The sequence below is a fragment of the Amblyraja radiata genome, chromosome 22, assembly GCF_010909765.2.
Source record: "Amblyraja radiata isolate CabotCenter1 chromosome 22, sAmbRad1.1.pri, whole genome shotgun sequence".
Classification (NCBI taxonomy): domain Eukaryota; kingdom Metazoa; phylum Chordata; class Chondrichthyes; order Rajiformes; family Rajidae; genus Amblyraja; species Amblyraja radiata.
The window spans coordinates 36222716-36247773 of NC_045977.1; the positions used below are offsets into that span (position 1 = coordinate 36222716).

The window sequence follows — 25058 nt, forward strand, 5'->3', positions numbered from 1 at the left end:
TCGGTCAACTTGTTCTATTTGATCTTATTTGATTGTGCACGCCAGGTTGATTGCATTCGTCGAAACAGGGCGGACCACGTGAAGGTTGCAATCTCCCACCCCACTCGGCGGGACCGGCAGCATCTCTGCCCCCTCCATCGACTCCTTTAAGTCGAGGCTTAAAACTCATCGTTACTCTCAAGCCTTTCTTGACGTCCTCTGAGTGAGGGCTATATGTATGTATTTATGTATGTACTTAATCTATGAACCAATGTTGTATAACGTTAGTACCTCCACCAATGTAAAGCACTTTGGCCAACGAGAGTTGTTTTTTAAATGCGCTATAGAAATAAAAGTGACTTGACTTGACTTGCCAAACATTTGACATGCCCCCACCTCTCCTCCAGCTTTCTCCCCACCGACTAAAATCAGTCTGAAGAAACGTGCCGACTCAAACCATCACTTATCCACGTTCTCCAGAGATGCTGCCTGACCCGCTGAGTTACTCCAGTACTTTGCGTTTTAAAAAAAAATGTGATTAATGCAGCTTGGATGAAAAACAGAACCAAGTGCATTTTTACAAATATATATTCCAATGCTCTCTGAACTGCGTAACAATTCGATTAATTATACTCAAAATCAGTTACCATCTATTCATGCAGATTATAGTGCATGATGAATATTCAACAGGACTTGAAATTGCATTAGGTTAATATCTATATGTAACACCAGCTGCCAGCAGTCTTTGCCAATGTGCATGTTGGATATCGGAATGGATTTTATGGTAATCTTACTATCATTGCTACTTTCATTGAAATAGCACAGTTGCAGTGGCCTAGCTGGGCAGCAGGGTGGTGTGGTAGGGACACAGAGCCAGGGACACGGGTTCAATCCTGCCCTCGGACGCTGTCTATGTGGAGTTTGCACGTCCTCCCTGTGGCCGCGTGGGTTTCTCCCAGGGGTTCCAGTTTCTTCCCACCTCACAATGACGGGCGGGTTTGTGGGATAATTGGCCCCCTGTAAATGAACCTGGTGTTGCAGGGATCGGATGAGAAGGTGGGATAATATAGCACTACGTAATCTTGGGTTTGATGGTAGTTATACAGTATATAGTAATTGTGCTGATGCAGCAAATGTTTTTCACAGTACCTCGATACATGTGACAACAAACTAAATTAATGTGAACAGGTGATCAATGGTCGGCGACGGGTCAATTTAATATTTGAATATTTTTATTCATTATTGAAGCAATTCTACAATTTAGCAAATTGCTGAAGCTCCAGGTTCATAAGTTATAGGAGTAGAATTAGGCCATTCGGCCCATCGAGTCCCATTCCGCCATTCAATCATGACTGATCTCTGCCTCCTAATCCCATTTTCCTGCCTTCTCCACCTAACCCACGACACCCGTTCTAATCAAGAATTTGTCTATCTCGACCTTAAAAATCTCCACTGACTTGGCCTCCACATGAGTTCCACAGATTAACTACCCTCTGACCAAAGAATGTCCTCCTCAACTCCTTCCTAAAAGACTGTCCATTAATTCTGAGGCTGTGACCTCTGGTCCTAGACTCTCCCACCAGTGGAAACATCCTCTCCACATCCGCTCTATCTATGACTTTCATTATTCTGTAAGTTACAAAGAGTTTCCATGGTCGGGGCAAACAATGAAAAGAACTGAACAAAATAAACAAAGCTGCTCATGTGTTAGATCACATAGCAACATTAATCGACTCCTCAGTCCTTTGGGCCTGGTCTAAGAATAAGCAGGGTCAATATCCTGGCCGCTGTGCGTTTCAGTTTCATTTCTCTTCATGCCCTTGATTCATTTATTTGAAAATCAATTGAGTAACACGAACATCCGTTCAGAATGAAGTTAAAAAATGTCATTAGTTATGTGTGTGTAGAAATGCTTCCTCAAGTCAAGTCAAGTCAAGTTTATTCGTCACATACACATACGAGATGTGCAGTGAAATGAAAGTGGCAATGCTCGCGGACTTTTGTGCAAAAAGACAAACAACCAAACAAACTATAAACACAATCATAACACACATATTCTTTTACATAATAAATAATGGAAGGAAAAACGTTCAGTAGAGTTAGTCCCTGGTGAGATAGGCGTTTGCAGTCCGAATGGCCTCTGGGAAGAAACTCCTTCTCAACCTCTCTGTTCTCACCGCATGGCAACGGAGGCGTTTGCCTGACCGTAGCAGCTGGAACAGTCTGTTGCAGGGGTGGAAGGGGTCTCTCATGATATTGTTGGCCCTGGAGTTGCACCTCCTGATGTATAGTTCCTGCAGGGGGGCAAGTGAAGTTGCCATAGTGCGTTCGGCCGAACGCACTACTCTCTGCAGAGCCTTCTTGTCCTTGGCAGAGCAATTCCCAAACCAGATGGTAATATTCCCGGACACGATGCTTTCCACAGCCGCTGCGTAGAAGCACTGGAGGATAGCTCTGTCATTAGCTCTGCATAGGATGAATCTAATCAGGTAGATATAAGTATAGTTTACAGTACAGAGTGGAGACAGGCCCTTCGGCCCATCGTCCACGCCGACTAGTGATCACCCATACACTAGTGCTATCCTACACCCTTGGGGCAATTTACAGAAGCCAAGTCCCACCTGCCCGCGTTTGGTCCACAACACCTCCAAATCTGTCCTATCTATGTACATATCTAACTGTTTCTTAAATGTTGGGATAGTCCCAGCCTTCTCTGGCAGCTCGTTCCATACACCCACCACACTTTGTGTGAAAAAAATTAAATCATTCACCTTAAACCTATGTTCTTTGGACGTGTGTGTGTGTGTGTGTATATAATATATATAGATCATATATATAGATCATACATGCACACATACGTACACAAAAAAAAGAGGCGATAGGTGAATCAAAGAAAATCAAAGCGTCTTGATGGTTAAAGCAGAAGATAATACAGGCAAAAGACTGACTCCATATTTAGAAACTGCGAGTCAGCTTTACTGCAAGCCTGTGTAAGATTATAAAAGAGAATCCTCTCGCCCAGACAATGTCGATGCAAGGGACGATGACCTGATATGGCCGGCATGGGTGTATCTCAGTCGTGAGACACACACACACACTTTTGTTTACCTTATTAAATGCGTCTGTTGGTTAGTATGAAGATTTATCTATGACCACACCTTGCTGTACTTTATTTTATGTCTATTTTCGGGAATTTTTTTTTTTCTATTTTGGTGTTACCTTTTAATTAGAATCATTTATGTTTGCCTTTAAATGTGCACTTTTAGCAAAATGTATTGAGATAGTGCAAGAGAACGGTCCTGAGCTAACATTTACCTCATTGGAGACTCTCGGGACTATCTTTAATCGGAATGTTATCTTGCACTATACATTATTCCCTTGTCTGTACACTGTGGACAACTCGATTGAAATCATGTATAGTCTTTCTGCTGACTGGATAGTACACGCCAAAAAGCCTTTCACTGTACCTCGGTACGTGTGACAATAAACTAAACTAAACTAAAAAGCTAAACTAAACTATTTTACAGATGAGTACAGCACAAGAACAGGCCCTTCGGCCCACAAGGTCTGTGCCGAACATGGTGCCAAGGCAATCACTTATCCATCTGCACATAATCCACGTATATTATAGTTTTGGATGATTTCAGTGGAGGCCAAGGGGCTCTTGGTCTGAGGTTGGTCTGTGGTGAATCTCTGGAATTCTCTGCTACAGAATGTAGTTGAGGCCAGTTCATTGGCTATATTTAAGAGGGAGTTAGATGTGGCCCTTGTGGCTAAGGGGATCAGGGGGGTATGGAGAGAAAGCAGGTACAGGATAGTGAGTTGGATGATCAGCCATGATCATATTGAATGGCGGTGCAGGCTCGAAGGGCCGAATGGCCTACTCCTGCACCTATTGTCTATGTTTCTATGTTAGAGAAAGTGTGCAGTGGGCAGAGATTGGAGTTAAGTTGGGGAGGGGGGAAATGATGGAGAGGCAAGCTGCTTCGGGAAGGCTTTGGACTTTAGAGACACAGCATGGAAACAGGCCATTTAGCCCACCAAGTCTGCACAGACCAGATATCACCCCGTGCACTCGTTCTATCCTACACACTAGTGACAATTTACAGAGGGCCAAAATAACCTGCAAACCTGCAGATCTTAGGAGTGCGGGAGGAAACTGGAGCACCCGGAGAAAACCCACGCGGTCACAGAGAGAACGTACAAACCCCTTCCAGACACCCGCAGTCAGGATCGAACCTGGGTCTCTGTCACAGGGAGAACGCACGCGGTCACAGGGAGGATGTGCACACTGAGTTTGTACGCTCTCCCCGTGACCACATTGGTTTTCTCCGGGTGCACCAGTTTCCTCAAGCACTCCAAATGCGTACAGGTTTGTAGGTTAATTGGCTTTAGTAAATAAAATTCCAAATTGTCCAAAGTGTACAGGGTGATCACTGGTCGGCACGGACTGGGTGGGCCGAAGGGCCCGTTTCCGCGATGTATCTCTAAAGTCTAAAGTAAATTCAGCGTTAAAACTGAAGTACTCAGGAAAGCAATAGCTAGACTCTTTAAACAGAAGCAGCAGCCACAATCTTGAAAAAGACATTGACCATAATAAGCAGACACTGTGGGTTGAGGTTTCTACTGCTATGACTTCTGCTGTCTTCCTGCCCAACTCCCTGCCCAAGATAAGCACAAAAAGCTGGAGTAACTCAGCGGGACAGGCAGCATCCCAGCATCTGGGACGACGGATGGCACAATGGGCTAAGTGTTCGGCTGGCAACCGGAAGGTAGCCGGTTCGAATCCCGCTTGGAGTGCATACTGTCGTTGTGTCCTTGGGCAAGACACTTCACCCACCTTTGCCTGTGCGTGAATGTGTGTGAATGTGTGTGAGTGATTGGTGGTGGTCGGAGGGGCCGTAGGCGCAGATTGGCAGCCACGCTTCCGTCAGTCTGCCCCAGGGCAGCTGTGGCTACAGAAGTAGTTTACCACCACCGAGTGTGACTGAGGAGTGAATGAATAATGCGATGTAAAAGCGCCTTGAGTATTAGAAAGGCGCTATATAAATCCCATCCATCATTATTATTATCTCTGGAGAGGTTGAGAAGGAGTTTCTTCCCAGAGGCCATTAGGACTGTAAACTCCTATCTCACCAGGGACTAACTTTACCGTACCACTCGACTGCTTTTTTTAAAAATCGCTATTTATTTCCGTTTTTCCTTCCGCCCACAATATTTAATATGTAAAAGAATATGTGATTCTGTTCCATTCTGTTTGTAGTTTGTTTGGTTGTTTGTTTGTTTGTCTTTTTGCACAAATTCTGCGAGCATTGCCACTTTGCCATTTCACTGCACATCTCGTATGTGCATGTGATGAATAAACTTGACTTGACTTGACTTGGAATGGGTGACGTTCGGGTCGAGACCCTTCTTCAGATCGAGTTACTCCAGCTTTTCGCGTCTATCTTCGGTTGAAACCAGCGTCGGCAGTTCCTTCGTAAACACACGGCCCACACAGCACATTGAAGACTTCCACTGCGCTGGGGAATAACGCACTTCCAGTTCACCTTCAGTATTGACAGCCCAGTTATCCCAATCAGCAAGCACAGCTTTCTGCGGGCTTAATGCACGGTCAAGCTTTTGACAGAAAGTCAGTCCTCGCCACAGATTGTTCTTGCAGACCTAATACCACTCACATACGACATGAACCTTAGAAGAATAAAAACACCATCGGGGGGGCTTTGTGTGACAGTGTTTGCTTCAGGAGAGCTTTAAAGCTGCTCAGTATTATTAAGATGGAGTGCAGCAGACTGAGCAGAGAGCAGAAAGGATTCAAACACTCAGCCCCTGCTACTTCATCCTGAGGCAGAGAAGGCAGTGGACTGACTACAAGAGCCTTTTTAGTAAAGGTATATCCTGCAGCTTTTGCTGTCAAAGGCAACATAATGCAGAGGTGAAAGTTGGAGCTAACGTTTGTTAATCAAACATCAAAATGTTTCAGAGGCAACTCTGAAATAAGCTGCAGACACTAATGTATGTACAGTATCTAACACAAATCTCTATCATAGACAAACATTATTTAATGCCTCTGTTTTGCAGGAGAACGGTCCTGAGCTACCATTTACCTCAATGGAGACCCTGAGACTATCTTTAATCGGAATTTTATTTTGCACTATACATTATTCCCTTGATCCCACATCTGTACACTGTGGACAACTCGATTGAAATCATGTATAGTCTTTCGGCTGACTGGATAGTACACGATCAAACATCAAAATCAGGCAACTGAACCATTCTATCAACTACTAGAGAACAGTCCTGAGCTACTAGAAATATAGAAACATAGAAAATAGGTGCAGGAGTAGGCCATTCGCCCCTTCGAGCCAGCACCGCCATTCAATATGATCACGGCCGATCATCCAAAATCAGTACCCCGTTCCTGCTTTCTCCCCGTATCCCTTGATTCCGTTAGCCCGAACAGCTAGATCTAACTGAGCAGGTGTCACTGGACAAGAGACTCAACCCAAAATACCACCTGTCTATCCATGTGTTCCAGAGATGCTGCCTGACCTTTGTGTCCATTGAGAGAAGATGAATATATGAAATTAATCACCAATCAGCAACGATCGAAGTGATGTGCACATAGATAGGCACAAACAGCTGGAGCAACTCAGAGGGGCAGGCAGCATCTCTGGAGAGAAGGAATCGGTGACCCTTCTTCAAACTCTAGTTGATGTGCAACAGGCTCCAATGACCAAGGAGCCTTTGTGTTTGACTATCCAGTGGGTCTCCCAAAGGTGGAAAATCAACAAGGCATAGGAATTATTTTTGGTGTCACAGAGTCATGCAGCGTGGAAACAGGCCCTTCGGCCCGACCTGTCCATGCCGACCAAGTTACCTCATCTAAGCAAGTCCCATTTACCCACGTTTGGGCCGTATCCATTTCGATGTGTAATGCCACATACATACTTAAAATCATTGAACCCTACAAGGCAAATGACCACATTATCTACCTCATTGGAGACTATTTTTGATCAGCCTTTAATGGGCTTTATTTTGCACTAAACATTATTCATATTATTCCTTTCATTCACGTATCTGCGCACTGTGGACGGCTCGATCGTCTTACCGCAGACTGGTTAGCACGCAACAGAAAGACTTTTCACTGCACCTGGGTACACGTGACAAGAGACTAAACTCAAACGCCAACACGTCATTTGCAAAATGCAGGCAATTAGCGCAGTTGAAATTCTCGTGGTATGATTCAGATGTCAGTGGGACTCACTCAGCGATGGTCAGCAGGTGCCTGGATGCGCCGATGTGCAGCTCAGTGTTGGTGTTCTCCAGCTCCATCAAACTGTGGCGGATGTCCATTTGTTGCCGAAAAGCAGCCATGAGTTGATCCCTCAGTCTGTCCATTTCCCCTTGCTTGTATTCCACCGAGTGCTGCTGGACTTCCGCTGCAAGCACATCACAAAGTTCACACCGTGAATGACTTTATAAACAAAGCTATCTCCTAATGTGGATCTCCTTGTGGATGATCAGACATGATCACATTGAATGGCGGTACAGGCTCGAAGGGCCGAATGGCCTACTCCCGCACCTATTGTCTATTGTATATTGTCTAAACCTTCTAAATCCTCTTTGCACTCTTTCCAGCTGACGTGTTGGCAATGTTGGACTTGCATGCAGCATCTCACTCGGTTAATATGGGAAATGGCTGATTGCTTTCCTAGCCTACAGTATGTCCTCTTGTTACTGGAAGGAACTGCAGATGCTGGTATAAACCGAAGATAGACACAAAATGCTGGAGTAACTCAGCGGGACAGGCAGCATCTCTGGAGAGAATGAATGGGCAACGTTTCGGGTCGAGGCCCTTCTTCAGACTGAAGAAGGGTCTCGACCAGAAAGGTCACCTAGTCCTTCTGAGATGCTGCCAGTCCCGCTGAATTACTCCAGCATTTTGTGTCTATTGTCTTGCTATTTTGTTCCACTAACCTGGGTAAAAGACAGTCTGGATAAAAGTGCATTCACCCTATCTATTCCCCTCGTGATGTTATTACGATTACCCCTCAGCCTCCTGCGCTCCAAGGAATAAAATCCTTGTGATTGATTTCAGAACCTCTTTGATAAACCTCTCAGGCTGTGCACTAACAATACTGCTGGCCACATCTGTTTACGGGGGGAGGCACGGTGACACAGCAGCAGTGTTGCTGCCTTACAGCGCCATAGACCCGGGTTCCATCCTGACTATTGGTGCTGTCTGTACGGAGTCTGTCCGTTCTCCCTGTAGCCATGTCAGTTTTCTGCGGGTGCTCCGGTTTCCTCCCACACTCCAAAGACGTGCAGGTTTGTAGGTTCATTGGCTTCTGTACATTGTCCCTAGCGTGTAGGATAGAACTAGTGTACGGGAAACTGTTGGTTGGCGTGGACTCGGTGGGCCGAAGGGCCTGTTGCCACACTGTATCTCTAACCTAAACTAAACTAAAGGTATTAGCAAAAGCACATGAACAACCTATAAGTTGTAAATCTTCAGATATAGTTAAATGAAGACACAGAATAAAATATTCACAGCAGCTGCCAAAATATTTTATTAATAAGCAATAGTTTTTTTATACCCAACAGATATTCCTGTGAAGTTATAAGATCCATCTAATTTTATGTGTAGGAAGGAACTGCAGATGCTGGTTTATACCGAAGATAGACGCAAAGTGCTGGAGTAACTCAACGGGTCAGGCAGCACAGAAACATAGAAGAAAGGTGCAGGAGGAGGCCATTCGGCCCTTCGAGCCAGCACCGCCATTCATTGGGATCATGGCTGATCGTCCCCTATCAATAACCCGTGCCTGCCTTCTCCCCATATCCCCTGACTCCACGAGCCCCTAGAGCTCTATCTAACTCTCTCTTAAATCCATCCAGTGACTTGGCCTCCACTGCCCTCTGTGGCAGGGAATTCCACAAATTCACAACTCTCTGGGTGAAAAAGTTTTTTCTCACCTCAGTCTTAAATGACCTCCCCTTTATTCTAAGACTGTGGCCCCTGGTTTTGGACTCGCCCCACATTGGGAACATTTTTCCTGCATCTGTGGAGAACAAGAATGGGTGACGTTTCGGGTCGGGACCCTTCCTCAGACTCCATCTCAGTTTTATTTGATAGATGTAACACCACAGATTAAAACAGTTGGAGCTGCTCACGGGTCAGTGAACTAAATATTGAAACGCAGCTCGACTAGGGAATATGAGACAATGATAAAACGTGGCAGGTAGATGCTTTATTATTAAATTATTAAACGGGGGAAATGTGCCAAGCACCATATGGAAAAGAGACGAACTATCTGACAAGTCATGGATACGGCGTTTTATCAAGGCAGAACTCTATATTGGGCAATTATTCTGCTGCTCAGCGCTGCTTTTACAATGTTGAATAGGTGTAATTGTGATGTCTGAGGTCAATTAGAAGATATTGGTTCTCAGTAGAACAGTAAGTGGTTGGAAATCTGTAGGAAGGCTGGTTTAAACTGAAGATAGGCACAAAAAGCTGGAGTAACTCAGTGGGACAGGCAGCATCTCCGGAGACAAGGAATAGGTGACGTTCCCTGGCTTCACACCAAGGCCAGAGAAGACTGGATTTTTGTTTTTCCCTCATCTTCTAGAGTCAACAGGCCCTTCGGCCCAACTTGCCCATGCTGACCCAAGATGCCCCATCTACACTTGCCCGTGTTTTGGCCCACATCTCTCTAAACCGTTCCTCTCTATATATATATCAGGTTATTTAACACACAGTACAATATGGAACATCCCAGAAATTGCAGTGGTTTGCATGGCAGAGGCCTTCCAATGATCATCTGAGTTATGAAGTCTGACGCCAAACTTTTATCCCCCCCGCCCCCACCGCCGTTAGAGTCATAGAGACATACAGCTCAGAAACAAAAAGCAGGAGTGACTCAGCGGGACAGGCAGCATCTCTGGAGAGAAGGAATGGGTGACATTTCGGGTCGAGGCCCTTCTTCAGGCCCGAAACGTCGCCCATTCCTCTTCTCCAGAGATGCTGCCTGTCCCGCTGAGTTACACCAGCTTTTTGTTCCTATCTTCGGTTTAAACCAGCATCTGCAGTTCCTTCCTACACATACAGCGCAGGAACAGTCCCTTTGGGCAATCTGTTGGCATGCTGTGTGACTCTGTGACTCATTCCCAGAATAACCTTGCCTAATTTCTCTGATATCTAGAATTACATCAGATGGACTCACATCGAGTCCAATTTCCAAAGTGACCTAGGACCAATCATTATCAAATTTCTCTTTAAAATAAATCAAGGTGAAACAACAGTGACAATCCCACCCTCTAAAACGTCACCTATTCCTTCCCTCCAGTGATGCTGCCTGTCCCGCTGAGTTACTCCAGCATTTTGTGTCTAACTTCAGTGTAAACCAGCATCTGCATTTCCTTCCTACACATGAAATGAGGGATCTGTTTTTTTTTTTTACAAATGTATGCAATGGTCATATATTTCATCCTCCTGCTCACACTGACTCTCATCCTACCCATTGCATCCGCTGCTCAAGGTGTCAGCTGCTCTACATCGGTGAGACCAAGCGCAGGCTTGGCGATCGTTTCGCCCACACACCTCCGCTCGGTTCGCAATAACCAACCCGATCTCCCTGTGGCCCAACACTTCAACTCCCCCTCCCATTCCGAATCCGACCTTTCAGTCCTGGGCCTCCTCCATGGCCAGAGTGAGTCCCACCACAAATTGGAGGAGCAGCACCTCATATTTCGCTTGGGCAGTTCACACCCCAGCGGTATGAAGATTGACCTCCAATTTCAGGTAGTCCTTGCTTTCTCCCTCCTTCCCCTCCCCTTCCCAGCTCTCCCACAGCCCACTGTCTCCGCCTCTTCCTTTCTTCTTCCCGCCCCCACCACATCAGTCTGAAGAAGGGTCTCGACCCGAAACGTCAGCTATTCCTTCACTCCATAGATGCTGCCTCACCCGCTGAGTTTCTCCAGCATTTTTGTCCACCCTAAACCTACCCACTGTCTGAAGAAGGGTCTCGACACGAAACTTCACCCATTCCTTCTCTCCAGAGACGCTGCCTGTCCCACTGAGTTACTCCTGCTTATCTACCTTGAATATCCCTTATATTGGCCTTTTCCGATTTTCTCTGCTCAGGTCCTTGTTGGTCAATCTTCAGTTTGAGCCGTTCGATCTCTTTCTTGAGATCGGCTATGATGTTGGTGTACTGAGTGATGTGGTACGAGATGTTCAGCAGATTTTGTTTCACCTGCAGTGGAACAATTCGGCAATTAGTAACAGGCAAAATGAAGTAAACACAACCAGAAACAGGCTCATAAGTTCATAAGTGATAGGAGCAGAATTAGGCCATTCGGCCCATCTACTCTGCCATTCAATGATGGCTGATCTCTCTTTTCCTCTTAACTCCACTCTCCTGCCTTCTCCCCATAACCCCTGGTACGCGTACTAATCAAGAATCTTTCAATCTTAAAAGTATCCATTGGCTTGGCCATCACAGCCTTCTGTGGCAATGAATTCCACAGATTCACCACCCTCTGTCTCAAGAACTTGCTCCTCATCTCCTTCCTGAAGGAACGTCGTTTTATTCTGAGGCTGTGGCCTCCGGTCCTAGACTCTCCTACTAGTGGAAACATCCTCTCCACATCCACTCTATCCAGGCCTTTCACTATTTGGTAAGTTTCAATGAGGTAATACCCCTCATCCTTCTAAACTCCAGCGAGTACAGGCCCAGTGCCGACAAAACCTCATCATATGTTAAGACAGATTGATATCTACAAGGGAAATTACATTAGCTGTAACCAATGATACATTGTGCCAGTCAGAACAATGTGTACCAACCAACACAAAACAATGCTATCAGCTGAGTTATATTGCCTTCCAGTAATGAACAGTTGTCATCTAATCAATTTATTTCAGATGCTGTTGCCGTGGCTACAAACATTTCATATTTTATCAAACTTCTTTTTGCATCTGCAAAAAAAGCTCAAACCTTTGGAGTGAAACATTTAGACAGGTCCATGGATAGGGCAGGTTTAGAGGAATACGGGCCAAACGCAGGCAGGCGGGTATTTTAGATGGGGCATGTTGGTCGGTGTGGGCAAGTTGGGCCGAAGGGCCTGTTTCCACACTGTATGACTATGATTCTATGAGTGAGCTTTGAGCTTAAACCTCGATTTACACTTGGCTACAGTGGTGAGGGAGTGCTGCACTGTCAGAGGTAACATTATTCTCAGTGGCGGCACAGTAGTGCGGAGGCAGAGTTGCTGCTTTACAGCGCCAGAGACCAGGGTTCGAGACTGACCACGGGTGCCGTCTGTCTGGAGTTTGCACCTTCTCCCTGTGACCGTGTGGGTTTCCTCCAGGTGCTCCGGTTTCCTCCCACATTCAAAAGACGTGCAGGATTGTAGCTTCTGTAAAATTGCTCCTAGTGTGTTGGATAGTGCTTGTGTACAGTGTGATCGCTGGCCGGCACGGACCTGGTGGGCCGAGGGGCCTGTTTCCACGCTGTATCTCTAAAGTAAAGTCTAAATTAACAACTAAAGCAAATTCTAGTAAGGTGCAAGTGGACACTTGTCTACACACGTGACGATCATCGCTGCTTAATGCAATACACGGCCATTTAAAATCCTCAGCTAAAATTAGTAAAACGTTTCACTTGTTTATTGTCGTTGACCTATTGAGGGCTTTTGCTCTGCTAAGATTGCTACGCTTTCTGCAGTAACTATGTCTCAGAAACATTTCATTAACTTTCAGATGTTCTAACTCGATAAACGTTCGTATACAAGCGCAGACGGTGTTAATAAAGTACATTGCGAGCAAAATAGTGTTTTCCATCTTGATAAGTGTGGATTCTTTTATTGCTCCTCTTAATCTCCCTGAAGAATGACAATCACACAATAGCATATAGTGAGTGTGCCTTTTCACACGGATGCTTTTGCTTGACATCTTGTCTTAGACCTGAGCTCTGTAGACCAGAGCTAAGTGTCCTGCATTCCTCCCTTAAGCGGCCGCTGGTAAAAGTACGAAGGATAAAATATAGAAACATAGAAAATAGGTGCAGGAGTAGGCCATTCGGCCCTTCGAGCCTGCACCGCCATTCAATATGATCATGGCTGATCATCCAACTCAGTATCCCATACCTGCCTTCTCTCCATACCCCCTGATACCTTTAGCCACAAGGGCCAAATCTAACTCCCTCTTAAATATAGCCAATGAACTGGCCTCAACTACCTTGTGTGGCAGAGAATTCCAGAGATTCACCACTCTCTGTGTGAAAAATGATTTTCTCATCTTGGTCCTAAAAGATTTCCCCTTTATCCTTAAACTGTGACCCCTTGTTCTGGACTTTCTGGACTATTACTAACAATATAGGGTGGTCATGGTGGTGCAGAGTTGTTGCCTTACAGCGAATGCAGCGCTGGAGATCCGGGTTCGATCCCGACTACGGGTGCTGTCTGTACAGAGTTTGTACGTTCTCCGGCGTGGATTTTCTCCGAGATCCTCGGTTTCCTCCCACACTCCAATGACGTACAGGTTTGTAGATTAATTGGCTTGGTTGTCCCTCGTGGTTATAGGATAGCATTAATGTGCGGGGATCGCTGGTCGGCGCAGACCCGGTGGGCCGCAAGGGCCTGTTTCCTCGCTGTATCTATAAACTAAACTAAAATATGTGGTGGACCAACCACCTTGAAAGGGCGGCCAAGGTGTTACACCAATGCCTCTGCTCCATTAGGAGACTTGGCGGCACGATGGCGCAGCGGTAGAGTTGCTGTCTTACAGCGCCAGAGGCCCGGGTTCGATTCCCACCATGGGTGCTGTCGTCTCCCTGTGACTCACACGCACACTCACGCGCACACACTCACGCACGCGCTCCCCACCCTCTTGTAAAGACCGGAGAGAAAAAACTGACTGGCTGCTTCTCCCAGGATGCAGAACCACAGCTAAATGAGTTGGATTTCGTTTAGTTTTCATCCCTCGTACCCTGGTTTTAATATTCTTGGCACGGTCCGCGTATATCAACGTATTCCTGGACTCTTCAAACGAACTACTGGCCGGGCTGATGTGAGCAATCATGACTGTTCTGCTGTTTCCACCCAAGGAGTCCTGCAATAAAACATAAAACAAATCATCGTTGGTCAAGTGTAATCCAGTGGTCGTGAACGGAAGGATTACAGACAAAACCCAGAGTTGAGATCCAATGCTAAGTCAGAGGAGGTAGGTTTAGTCAGTTGGCGTACCTGGCTTTGCTAAACACGCTGGAGTAACACAGGCAGCATCTCTGGAGGGAAGGAATGGGAGGTGTTTCGGGTCGAGACCCTTCTTCAGACTACTCCATTCATTATAGTTGGTTAATTTCATCTGCATGAATTATACTGATGTCCGCACAAACACAAGGAACTGCAGATGCTGGTTTACAAAAATAGACACAACGTGCTGGAGTAACTCAGTGGGTCAGGCAACATCTTTAGTTTCGTTTAGTATAGAGGTACAGCGTGGAAACAGGCCCTTCAGCCCAACAAGTCCGCGCTGACCAGCAATCGCCCCGTACACTAGTTCTACCTTACACCCTAGAGGCAATTTACAGAGGCCAATTAATCTTCAAACCTGCACGTTTTTGGGGATGTGGGAGGAAACTAGAGCACCCAGAGGAAACCCACATGGTCACAGGGATAACGTGCAAACTCCACACAGACAGCGACCAAGGTCAGGGTCAACTCTACTGTTGTGCCACTGTGCCGCCCATCTCTGGAGTACATGGATAGGTGATGTTTCGGGACGTGACGCGAAGGAGGTTACAGTGTTACTCCAGCACTTTGTGCCATTTTTTGTCAAGCAGCATCTACAGATCCTTGTGTCTCTCTTATTGAAGCCATCTCTTTGATTAAGGTTCAGGGAAAAATGGGGTTGAGAGGGGAAAATAGATCAGCCATGATCAGCCACTGTTACTCAAGCACTTGCGACTTTTTTTGTACTTATATCCATAACTGAACCCATTTTATTCAGATAAAGCTACATGGAAAGCAGACAACATAATACGTTGGTATACTAGTGAAGGTTTACCAGGTTAATTCCCGGGATGGTGGGACTGACACATGATGAAATAATGGGTTGACTGGGCTTGTATTCACTGGAATTTAGAAGGATGAGATGGGATCATATAGAAACATATAAAATTCTTAAGGGATTGGACAGGCTAGATGCAGGAAAAATGTTCCCGATGTTGGGGGAGCCCAGAACCAGGGGTCGCAGGTTAAGAATAAGGAGTAGGCCATTTAAATGAGGAAAAACCTCTTCACCCAGAGAGTTGTGAATCTGTGGAATTCTCTGCCACAGAAGGCAGTGGAGGCCAACTCACTGGATCTTTTCAAGTGAGAGTCAGATTTAGCTCTTACAGCTAATGGAATCGAGGGATGGGGAGAAAGCAAGAACAGGGTACTGATTTTGGATGATCAGCCATGATCATATTGAACGGCGGTGCTGGCTCGAAGGGTCGAATGGCCTACTCCTGCACCAGTTTTCTATGTTTCTATGTTTCTAATGCTATAGGTAGGATTAGCCGAGGTTGAAGGAGGTACGGATCAGAGTGAAATTTCTGGGTCACATCACCCAGAAGGAAGTCAAGAGTTATAGACAATAGACAATAGGGGCAGGAGTAGGCCATTCGGCCCTTTGAGCCAGCACTGCCATTCAATGTGATCATGGCTGATCATCCCCAATCAGTACCTCGTTCCTGCCTTCTCCCCATATCCCCCGACTCCTCTATTTTTAAGAGCCCTATCTAGCTCTCTCTTGAAAGCATCCAGAGAACCTGCCTCCACCGCCCTCTGAGGCAGAGAATTCCACAGACTCACAACTCTCTGTGAAAAAAAGTGTTTCCTCGTCTCCATTCTAAATGGCTTTTAAATGCTTAAATGCTGCTTGCCACGGTGGAGTCGGAAGCTTTCAGATACCTTGAGTAGACGGGTTAGTTTGCTGTCCCTGTAGTTGACATACTGGGGACGATTGGCTCCTTTCTCACTCAGCGCGTTGATGCAGTTTCCCAGAGCGAGCAGCGATCGGTTAATGTGCGCGCCCTCTTTCATCCGCTTGCCGGTGTTCTGAGTCTGTCGGGGGGGAAAACGTGATGAGATTTTTTTTTCCCGCTTCATATTGAGGCGCAAGGCGGACGCACGGAGATCCCTGGCTCGTCGTTGGCAGGTGTATGGACGCCATCTTTACTCCACTTCATTAGGTCATAACTATACCACACACTAGGGACAAATTTACAATTTGTACCGAAGCTAATTAGCCTTAAAAAACCTGCACGTCTTTGCAATGTGGGAGGAAACCGGAGCACCCGGAGAAAAGCCTTGTGGTTTACAGGGAGAATGTACAAACTCCGTACAGACAGCACCCGTAGTCAGGATCGAACCGGGGTCTCTGGCGCTCTAAGGCAGCAACTTGACCGCTGCACCTCTGGGCAACAGGGTGACCAGTTGGTGACCATAATTTATGGTCACCCAGCTCTGGGCAAGATTGCATTGACTTGTAAAGGGTCCGGTTTCCTCCCACACTCCAAAGACGTACAGATTTGTAGGTTAATTGACTTGGTATAAATGTTAAATTGTCCCTTGTGCGTGTAGGGTAGTGTTAATGTGCGGGGATCGCTGGCCGGCGTGGACTCAGTGGGCTGAAGGCCCTGTTTCTGCACTGTATCTCTAATCTAAACTAAATTAAACGAAACTCTCGTCTTCCTTTGCATCTTTACACATCACCTTACAGCTGATTATCGTGTGGGATTTTACTCTGCTCTGCAAAATATCTGGTCTCTGTGCTGTTCTTTTACTCGTTTTACATCCCCCCCCCCCTCAGGCATTGTTTCGATGCCGTTCAATAATTCCAAAAATATTAACGAAAAGAATGCCACAATGACATTAATCATTAATCAAGTGGAATGGGAGGAATGAGGAGGGGCAGCAGTCTGGGAAATACAGATTGACAAGGAAGATGATCCACTCCTTAGGTCAATAGGGGAGGGTGGGGGGGGAAGAGAGGAGATGAGAACAGGACTAGGACTTCCTGCTATTCAGCCTCCCCCCGCCACTTTCAGTCTAAAGAAGGGTCCCGACCCGAACGATCATCCGGGGATGCCGCCTGTCTGTCTTTGGTATAAACCAGCATCTGCTCCGCAGTTTAGTTTAGTTTAGTTCCGAGATACAGCGTGGAAACAGGCTGACCCAGTCCACACAGACTAGCGATTCCTGCACACCTACACTACCCTATAGCCACTTGGGTCAAGTTTATATTTGCACCAAGCCATTTAACCTACGTGGGCAATTTGTAGGCCAATTAACCTACAAACCTGCACGTCTTTGGAGTGTGGGAGGAAACCGGAGCACCCGGAGAAAGCCCACGCAGGACACGGGGAGAACGAGCAGACTATGTGCAGTCGAGCACCCGTGGTCAGGATCGAACCTGGGTCCCTGGGGCTGGGAGGCAGCGTCTCTACCGCTGCGCCACAGTGCCGCCGTTCCTTTGCACTGTGTTTTTACACCATGATTACCTGCGACGCCCTCTCAGAGCCGGCGAGGTCGATCATGAAGAGACGGCCGATGCGGACTTCCTCGGTGATGTCCTTGACTCGACTCCGCTGCTTGACGGTAACCTGCAGCACAGCGTGGGAGCGCGACGAGGTCCTGTTGGCCGCTGTTGGCTCCTGTGTCCGTCGCCTGTTTCCCTTTGTCAGCAGCTGCATGATCTGAGGATTATGTAAAAGGTCACTCGGAATCCTGAACGGCTCGGAGGTAGGTTTTTGCTGCCAATAAACCAGCTGTGAAACCAACTAACACTGAATTCACTGAAGTGCTGACGTCAGCAGCAGACTGCTCTACAACGAGTGGTCAGCGCATTTTTGATAGCTTTTACCACAGTGGCAGGGATAGACAATAGACAATAGGTGCAGGAGTAGGCCATTCGGCCCTTCGAGCCAGCACCGCCATTCAATGTGATCATGGCTGATCATCCACAATCAGTACCCCGTTCCTGCCTTCTCCCCATATCCCCTGACTCCGCTATTTTTAAGAGCCCTATCTAGCTCTCTCTTGAAAGCATCCAGAGAACCGGCCTCCACCGCCCTCTGAGGCAGAGAATTCCACAGACTCACCACTCTCTGTGAGAAAAAGTGTTTCCTCGTCTCCGTTCTAAATGGCTTACTACTTATTCTTAAACGGGATGGTGGACTTTCCCGTCTGTGTTTCAAAGCAAAAAGTATTTGACTAGCAAGGTCTTTGGCCTATAACTAGGGTTGCTAACTCCCGTATTAGCCGGGACATCCCGTATATTGGGCTAAATTGGTTTGTCCCATATGGGACCGCCCTTGTCCCGTATTTGACTGCTACTACTCGGGTCACGGGGACTGTCGGGTCAGAGCTCCGCGTCCGGCCTCACCTCACCCCATCCCAACGTAGTGCAGCCCATGGAGTGCAGCAGCAGCCCCTCACCAGTGGCTCCGTCGGTCGGCAGCCCGGCCAGCTGTCAGACCTTCGGACCTTCTCTGATCGCCGACACCACCACCCCTCCTTCTCATGGCCGATCATCGGTTCATGAGTTGGATGAGGTGCTGAACTTTGCGCGCAACATCGCGCGGGGTAAAACTCCTCAGCTGGCCCGCCGGCTGGGCTTTGTGTGCAGTCCAGCAGCCGGGTCAACTCATCATTCACCCAGCCACGGCCAAGTCGGTCAACGAATTGCATTCGGGAATTTGTCCCTTATTTTGACCTTTCGTCCCTTATTTGGGAGTGAGAAAGATGGCAACCCTAACCTGGAACCTCGTTGGATCACAGCAAACAGAACCAGAACAAATAGCAAGACAAAGAGTTACACAGCGGGGAAACAAGCCCTTCGACCCACTGAGTCCAAGCCAACCTTCACACTAGTTCCGTTGTATCCCACTTTCACCTCCGCACCCCTGCACGCTGGGGGCAACTTACAGAGGCCAAATAACTTACAAACCCGCCCGTCTTTAGGGACATGGGAGGAAACCGGAGGGAATCCACATGGTCACAGGGAGAACGTGCAAACTCCACACCGACAGCGCTCGAGATCACAGTATATAAGTAGTTGCGGATGATCCCAATTAAATAGCAAAGGGCGAGAACCTTCCCACTGACGAATACATATTCGGCAAGGTCAGAGGACAATCTCCAAAATGGCAGGCTGGCACAAGACCAATACCGCACTCTGATTATTTACCAGCTCTCCGCATAGTTCTGGCAGAGATTGGCAGAGATAAGCTGAGATAAGCAGAGATAAGCAGAGATAACACCTCCATCACACAGCATCTGGCATGGCACAAGGCAAAATACACAGGCAGGTTTGCAGCCAAGTCAACAGCAGGAGGTGCTACCTACATGGTTAGGCTATTTTAAACAACCATTAATAATCTGAACATCAGCAAGGACAACCAATAACAGAGGCGGGAGTTAGATTAAAACAGCTCATTTGCTCTTTATTCAAAGCTGAAGCATCGCACAGGTGATGCCCATCTTTCAATCTATAAAATGATTCACTGGAAACTCAATCACAAGCTTAGACAGAAGATGGATACAAAAAGCTGGAGTAACTCAGCGGGCCAGGCAGCATCTTTGGAGAAAAGGAATGGGTGACGTTTCAGGTCGGGACCCTTCTTCAGACTGAGAAGGGTCCGGACCCGAAATGTCACCTCTTCCTTTTCTCCAAAGATGCTGCCTGACCCGCTGAGTTACTCCAGCTTTCTGCGTCTACCTTTGGTGTAAACCGGCACCTGCGGTTCCTTCCTGTACAACTTGCCCACACGCTGCTCCTTTCCATTCTGCCTTCTCTAACCCAAAGGCTTCTTGAAGTTGGTGAAAATCTACTGAGGTTGTTCATTTTCCTGCTCTGTTCATCTTTTGCCTGTTCGCGCCAGAGACCCGCTGTTCGATCCTGAACTCGGGTGCTGTCTATGCGGAGTTTGCACGTTCTCCCCGTGACCGCGAGGGGTTTTCTGCAGGTTTGGAGGTTAATTGGGCCTCTGCAAAATTGCCCCGAGTGTATCGGGTGTGGACGAGAAAATGGGATATTATAGATCGTGCAAACGGGAGACGATGGCCTCAGCGGGCTGAAGGACCTGTTTCTCATGGAGTTATAGTCAGAGACATACAGCATGCCAACAGGCCCTTCAGCCCAACTTGCCCATGCTGACGAACATGCCCCATCTACACTAGTCCCACCTGCCTGCGTTTGGCCCATATCCCTCAAAACCTATCCTATCCCTGCACTTGCCCAAATGTTTCTTAAACATTGTGATAGTGCCTGCCTCACCTACCTCTTCCGGCAGATCGTTCCAAATACCTCCCACCATTATGTGTAAAAAAATCTCTAACTACTGGGTGGGAAGGAACTGCAGATGCTGGTTTACACTGAAGATGGTCACCAAAAGCTGGAGTAACTCACAAGTTCACAAGTTATAGGAGTAGAATTTGGCCATTCGGCCCATCGAGTCTACTCGGCCATTCAACCATGGCTGATCTCTGCCTCCTAATCCCACTTTCCTGCCTTCGGGGGATCAGGAAGCATCTCTGGAGGAAAGGAATGGGATTATTTGTAACCAGAGGTGGTGCCTGACCCACTGAGTTACTGCAGCACATGGAGTCAAACTAAATCGATTATTTGGGGGCCTACCTCCATAGCATTGCTGGTGGAGAACTCCGTGATGCCAGCTATCTGTATCCCGCCTCTCGCGTCCTCCCTCAAATCCAGAAACCCTGAGGAAGGGTTCAAGAGGTCGCGGATCATTTCATTATAGATCTGAAATGAAAATGAAATTTGAGAAACTGCGTAATTCTCCGACATCATTCTTCACCCTCAGTAATTGCACTTCCTCGACCACTCGTCGTCGCCTTGCTTCCACTTTAACACGGCAGGAAGCATTTTGAGATAAGAAAATGGATTAAACCTTTTAAACTTAATTTCAGCACTTCGCAGATCTCTCGTGACTAAACCACAGAAGCAGTAATGTGCAAGACACACACAAAAAGCTGGCGAAGGGGTCTCAACCCGAAACGTCACCCATTCGTTCTCTCCAGAGGTGCCGCCTGTCCCGCTGAGTTACTCCAGATTTTTGTGTCTACCTTCAGTTTAAACCAGCATCTGCAGTTGCTTCCGACATGGCAAGGTGAAAGGTTTGATCCAGGGAATGTTCAAAGTGTGAAGATAGACACAAAATGCTGGAGTAACTCAGCGGGACAGGCAGCATATCTGGAGAGAAGGAATGGGTGACGTTTCGGGTCGAGACCCTCCTTCAGACTGGGTCAGAGGAGAGGGAGATATAGAGAAATGGAAGGGCAAGGTGTGAAAACACCGATCAAAGGGGACGATGATCGCAGAAAATGGAGAATAGTTCATTGTTAGCTGAAGGGAAGGTGACACCGAGACATATAATCAGTAAAATTTGATCGGAGGGGGGGGTCAAGTCAAGTTTTATTCGACACTTGCAAAGTGAAATGAATTTGTGTCAATGTGGGGGGTCAGTAAAACTAGTTGGAGAACCAGGATGGGGGAGGGGCGGAGAGAGAGGGAAAGCAAGGGTTACTTGAAGTTAGAGATATCTAGAATCCTACTGATGGGGTGTGAGCTGCCCAAGCAAAATGCACAAGTGTGAAGTTTAGTGTCGCTGAGCTGGGGCAGGCTCAACCACTACTGCCCCCTTCTGTCAGTGTCCAGTAATGCGTTTAAAATCATGCACATCATCGACATTGGAAGGTTAAATCCATCTCCTCCCCTCCTCGCAACCCAGCCCCATCCCCCTCGCCCCTAACTCCTCCTCCTGCCTCTCTCCCCCTGCTACCACCTTACTCCCATTCCCCTCCCACCCCTCTCCCACCACCGCTTCGTTCAGACCCTCCTCATGTTCCCCTCCCTTTATCCACCCCCTTCTCCCCACCCCTTCAGCCCTCCTCTCCCGCCTCATTACTCCCATTCCCTTCCCACCCTCTCCAGCTCCCTCCTCCCAATTGAGCCCCTGCTCCCCTGCTCCCCACCTCCCATCCACCCCACTCTGCCCCTCCCCCTCGTCACCTCCCTTCTCCCTCTCCCCTCCCAGCCACTCCCACTATTGAGGTCCACCTCCTCCTCCACATCCCCTTCTCCAGTCTGACCTCCACCCCGACCCCCTCCACTTCTCTTCCCTCCCCCCCTTCCACCACCTTACTTGATCTCCTCCCCACCCTCCGCCCCTCTCACCCCACCCCCCTCTCCCTCCCCCACCCACCCCCTCTCCCACCCCTCCCTCTCCCACCCCCTCCTCTCTCCCACCCCCCCTTTGAGCCCTTTCTCCTGCAGATCTCCCATCCCTTCTCCCTCACACCCCCTTCCTCTCTCCCCACCCTCACCCCCTCCCACCCCTCTCCCTCTACCACCATTGAGACCCAAATACCTGCCCCCCCTCAAACCCCCCCTCCCCCTTCCCCCCCCAAGCCCCTTCTCCTCCCCTTCATCACCCCCTCCTTCCCCCTCATCTCCCCCCCCACTTCACTCCTCCCATTCAGCCCCTCTCCCTCCACCACTAACCCCCCCCCACATACTGAGCCAAATAAACTCTAAAAAGATAATCAAATATAACCATCATTTTAATAACCTACTTAAAATATACCTGATTTTAAAATTAAGATGTTTGCAAGGCTAATGAATGCGCCCAGCACAAAAAAAATAAGATGAAGCGAACACGTTGAACAGTAATACGCTGCTCACTAAATCCATCTCAGCTTAGAAATTACAAATTCAGATCATCTTGCATTTTAATTCCTGCCCATACATTATTCCCCTTCAAAATATGACTGATATTTTGGATGAAATAAACATCTGAGCAGATGTTTCGTCTCAGGACTCAGGCTCACAGTTGCACTCGTGTTAGGGGCGGCACGGTGGCACAGCGGTAGAGTTGCTGCCTTACAACGCCAGAGACCTGGGTTCGATCCTGACTACAGGTGTTGTCTGTACGTTCTCCCTGTGACCGCGTGGGTTTTCCCCGGGTGCTCCGGTTTCCTCCCACACACCAATGACGTACAGGTTTGTAGGTTCATCGGCTTCTGGTAAAAATTGTAAAATGTCCCTCGTGTGTAGGGTAGTGTTAGTGTGGGGGGATCGCTGGTTGGTACGGACTCGGTGGGCCGAAGGGCCTGTTTTTACGATGCATCACTAAACTAAACTAAACAATGGTATCAGTCGGCATTTTAAATTTGAACATTTAAAACATTTAAACACACTGAGCAGTAAACTCATATTTCAGTTCATGTTTACAGGTGCAGTTAATTCTTGGAGCCATGTTTCTGAGGAATTTATCTCCAATCTGCTCTGGCCCTGCGTGGAGTTTGCACGTTCTCCCGGTGACCGCGTGGGTTTCCTCCGGGTGCTCCGGTTTCCCCCCCACATCCCAATGACGTGCGGGTTTGCGGGTTAAGTGGCTTCTGGAAATAGTCCATCGCGTGTAAGAGAGTGGATGAGAAAGTGGGATAGCATGGAACCCAGTGTGAACGAGTGATCGATGGTCAGCGTGGGCGCGATGGGCCGAAGGACCTGTTCCCACGCTGCATTTTTCAATCAGTCAATGAATTTAAAAAAATCAACTGGCATCATTCCACCAACTCCATCAAATTTATCCGCTCGTTTATATATTCAATATTTATAGGACAATAATATGTCAGTACCTGTCCACACAACAATAACTGCATTCCCAGTTAATCATTCTGTGGTAAAGTACTTTAATGTGAAGAGGTGATAAAAATATACTCTAGCTTGCTTTTCTTCACAGCTAGGGAATAAAATTAGCAGGAATCAAATCAGTCGTACACTGATCATCATATCTGAAAAGGTGTTAGTCCTTCTCAGCTTGAGAATGCGATAGAAATTGGAGCCTTTTTTAGAGATACAGCGCGGCAACAGGCCCTTCGTCCCACCGAGACTGCGCCATTTGATCAATATTTATTCAAATTCTCTGTTGTAAATCCATTTGGTAAATGTACAATTTGGTCAACGTTTGGATGCACGTTAGAGATTACTTTTAGACTTTAGAGATGCAGCGTGGAAACGGGCCCTTTGGCCGCACGAGTCTGCAGCGACCAGCGATCACCTGCACACTAACACTATCCTACACACTAGGGGACAATTTACAATTTTACCGAAGCCAATTAACCTGCAAACCTGCACGTCATTGGAGGAAACCAGAGCACCCAGAGATAACCCACGCAAACAGGGAGAACGTACAAACTCCGTACAGACAGCACCCGTCGTCGGGGTCAAACCCGGGTTTCTGGAGCTGTGAGGCAGCAACTCTACCGCTGCTAGACACAAAATGCTGGAGTAACTCAGCGGGACAGGCGGGATGGCGGGAAATCCTTCTCTCCAAAGATGCTGCTAGTCCCGCTGAGTTACTCCAGCATTTTGTGTCTATCTTCGGTGTAAACCAGCATCTGCAGTTCCTTCCTGTACAACTCTACCGCTGCGCCACTGTGCCGCAGTTAATAACTGCGTCACTGACATTCCCGCATCTCCCAAAAGAAAATTGGATGAATTGGCTTTTGATTTACCTCCAAGTAAGACATTGAGACATTATAAAGCATGTTTTCACTCGTGGCTTCGATCGCCTTGAAAAGATCGTTCAACGTTTGGATATAGATTCCAGGTTTGTAGTTCATTCCAAGCATGGTGTAGGTTTTACCGGCTCCTGTGTGAAATAAAGGCTTGTTTAAATTTCCATCATTTACTGCCTGTTTCCTAGCCTGGGCAAAACATAAGGTGCTGGAGGAACTCAGAAGATCAGGCAACATGTGCGGAGGACATGGATGGGTGACATTTTGGGTCGTGACCCGACCCGAAACATTACCTGTCTGTTCCCTCCACAGCCGCTACCTGATCCGCTGAGTTCCTCCAGACTTTAGACTTTAGAGATACAGAGCGAAAACAAGCCCTTCGTTACACCAAGTCCACGCCAACCAATTAGTCACTATTCAACACACCGGGGACAATTTACAATTCTTACAGAAGCCAATTAACCTATGAGTCTGCATGTCGT

General features: G+C 47.4%; 1 protein-coding gene across 1 annotated transcript in view; it reads right to left on the bottom strand.

The window, feature by feature from the left end:
- Positions 1 to 25058, bottom strand: part of LOC116985917 (kinesin-like protein KIF19) — a 97539-nt gene that overhangs the window by 38024 nt on the left and 34457 nt on the right. The window contains exons 5-11 of the mRNA XM_033041038.1: positions 24574 to 24710; positions 20672 to 20797; positions 17535 to 17729; positions 15943 to 16095; positions 13973 to 14095; positions 11084 to 11240; positions 7247 to 7421 (exon numbers count right to left, since the gene is read on the bottom strand). Of these exons, the coding sequence (XP_032896929.1) occupies positions 7247 to 7421; positions 11084 to 11240; positions 13973 to 14095; positions 15943 to 16095; positions 17535 to 17729; positions 20672 to 20797; positions 24574 to 24710 (1066 nt within the window). The remainder of the gene's footprint in view (positions 1 to 7246; positions 7422 to 11083; positions 11241 to 13972; positions 14096 to 15942; positions 16096 to 17534; positions 17730 to 20671; positions 20798 to 24573; positions 24711 to 25058) is intronic.